The sequence below is a fragment of the Entamoeba nuttalli genome (genome assembly GCF_000257125.1).
Source record: "Entamoeba nuttalli P19 unplaced genomic scaffold asmbl_4707, whole genome shotgun sequence".
Lineage (NCBI taxonomy): Eukaryota > Evosea > Mastigamoebida > Endamoebidae > Entamoeba > Entamoeba nuttalli.
Window position 1 is genome coordinate 2 of NW_008576986.1, and position 2532 is coordinate 2533.

The 2532-nt window shown below is 27.9% G+C and overlaps 2 protein-coding genes across 2 annotated transcripts; one reads left to right on the forward strand and one right to left on the reverse strand.

Moving 5' to 3' along the window:
* Nucleotides 1-414: 414 nt before the first annotated feature.
* On the forward strand, nt 415-1276 carry ENU1_110270 (hypothetical protein; the record flags this gene model as incomplete). Its single annotated transcript, XM_008859525.1, has 2 exons — nt 415-687; nt 743-1276. The coding sequence occupies 2 exons, from the start codon at nt 415-417 to the stop codon at nt 1274-1276; spliced, it is 807 nt and encodes a 268-aa protein (XP_008857747.1).
* A 600-nt stretch (nt 1277-1876) lies between these two features.
* On the reverse strand, nt 1877-2428 carry ENU1_110280 (hypothetical protein; the record flags this gene model as incomplete). The annotated part of the gene is made up of 1 exon (XM_008859526.1): nt 1877-2428. The coding sequence occupies one exon, from the start codon at nt 2426-2428 to the stop codon at nt 1877-1879; it is 552 nt and encodes a 183-aa protein (XP_008857748.1).
* Nucleotides 2429-2532: the final 104 nt, after the last annotated feature.

Sequence of the window (2532 nt, forward strand, 5' to 3'; positions counted from 1 at the left end):
TCTTTATTATTTATCATTTCTTCTTTATTGTCTATTATCATTGCTTTATTTCCATTTATCATTTCTTCTTTCTTTTCTATTTCTTCTTTCTTTCCTTTTAGTATTTCTTCTTTCTTTTCTATTTCTTCTTTGTTGTCTATGACTTTCTCGTTGGGTGGAATTGTTTGATGAGAAAGGTTGTTGGGTATTGTGTTTGATTTGTCAATGATTTCCGAGAGTGGTTGTTGAGTTGTTGTGAGGGGTTGAATCATTACTTGTTCTTTTCCAACGACTTCTGGTGCTTCATCATCAAGACAGAGCTCGACATCACTCCATTCTTGCATTGCCTCGTCTTGGGTCAGTGGATTGGAATTGTCTTGCATCGGTGGATTGGAATTAACTCCGAATTTTTAGGGTTTAGACTATCAATAGTTGATGGGTCGCTTCAAGCTCTACAAGAAATTCCTTGGGTTTTATAAAGTTTATTGTGGACTAAAAGAACCATTGAGAATCTTAGCTGATGAACAATTTCTTCAAGAGACAAATAGACGATGTTTATCTCTTCCAAATCTTCTTCTTAAAATCTTCAACTGCAAATCCACTGTTTGTATTACAAATTGTATAAAAAATAATCTTCCATCCACTTTTGTTTATCCACCTCATATTGATATTGAGTGTAAACATCTTTCTCCATGTACTACTAATCTTGTTTGTGATTTGTTTTTATTTTCATTCAAACATAACTTATAAAATAATCTCTTAGTGCTTTAATTCTCTTTTAGAACCATTTAAGGGAAAATTAGGAACAAAAGTGCCTTATAATTATGTGATTGCAACAATGGACCAAAATCTTATTGAACAATATCGTCATACTCGTTTTCCTGTCATAACATACGACAAACAAATTCTCAAGTTATGCTCTCCTTCTCCTTCTCTTAAACGTATTTATAAAGTAACACTTTCAAAAGCAAAAGAATTAACTCATGAAGAAAAAATTTTAGCTAAAAAAGCTGAAGATGAATTTCATGCTTTAATGAATGAAGAAAATAAACAAATGATTGGAATGCAAACTCATCTTAACAGTTTAATTAAATCAAAAAAACCTAAAGGTCCAAATCCACTTTCAATCTTAAAGAAGTCTCTCTACAAACCTCAATCTACTTCTCTTCTTTCTAATTTAAATAGAAAAGTTCGTCGTGGAAGTCGTGGAAATCAAAAAGCAAAAAAGATTAGAAGATTTAAACTTAAATCTCTTTTAATTGCTTCTTCTTTGAATGAGACTTCTTCTTCTCTTTAATTTTATATTCTTCTTGTTTATTTTGTATTTACTTTCTTCTATTTCTTTTTCATTCTTATTCTCTTTTTATTCTATTTATTCTTTATCTTCTTCTTTTTTATGACTTTCACTTCTTTTTATTCTGATTATCTTTTATACATTCTTATTCTTATTCTTTTCTCTATTTCTATTCTTCACTTTGATTATTATATTCTTTATTTTTCTTGTTTCTTTCTCTGCTCATTTCATTCATCTTTATTCTTTTAAGACTTTTTCAATATTATCTTTCTCAATTAAATCATTAGATAATTCATGAATTATTTGTTTATTGCTTTAATTCCTTCATTTCTTCATTTTTACTTGTTATGCTTTATTAATGAATGAATGAATAATCAATCCTTTATAAACAAAAAAATATTAAGTTAATATTTATGTTTATGTTTATTTGAATGATTGAAATGTCTTGAATTATCATTTTATTATTGTTATTATTGTATTTTATGAATATTTTTCAAAAAAGAATGTTATTTTATTCTTCATCTTTCATTTTTTATTATTCTTTCATTTTTATAGGATTAATGTGAATTTAATATTTTATATATTAATTTAATTATTTCTTTGTCATTTATCTAAATTCCCTTCAATTCGTGCTTTCATCATTTTCATTCTTCTTTTCATTTCTTCAATTTCTCCACTTAAATATTCAATATCACTTGCATTGCGTTCAAACACACTCTTAATCACTATTTCGTTATTCTTATCTTTCTTCTTTTCTTGTATTAACAAACTTTCTAATTCATTATTAATTTCCTTTTGTGCACAACTTCCATATGTTTTGTCTATCCCTTCTATCATCTTTTCTACTTCTTTCTTACTTTTTCGATATTTCTCAACAAGAATTGGCTGACTATATAATTCTTCCCTTCCTACTTGATGTTCAATCATTTCTCGTGTCTTTTCCCCTTCTTCTTTTAACTCTTCAATCTTTCTTTTCGTATTAACCCATTCCCCTTCTACATTCCGTGTTTCTTTAATCACTTCTTCTATCTCTTTCTCTACTTCATCCGTACTTCTTAACTCTATCTTCTCTCGATAATACCCTTCCATGCTTTTCTTCTCTATAAATCTTTTGATCGTTTCTAAGTCTTCTCTACTAAAACTTCCAACAATCATCCTCCCATTCACTTCTTTTTTATTTCCGTCTTTATTCTCTTCTTTTCCTTTATTTCCTATACTACTTATTTGACTGAATGGATTTGTATTTGTTTGATTGAATG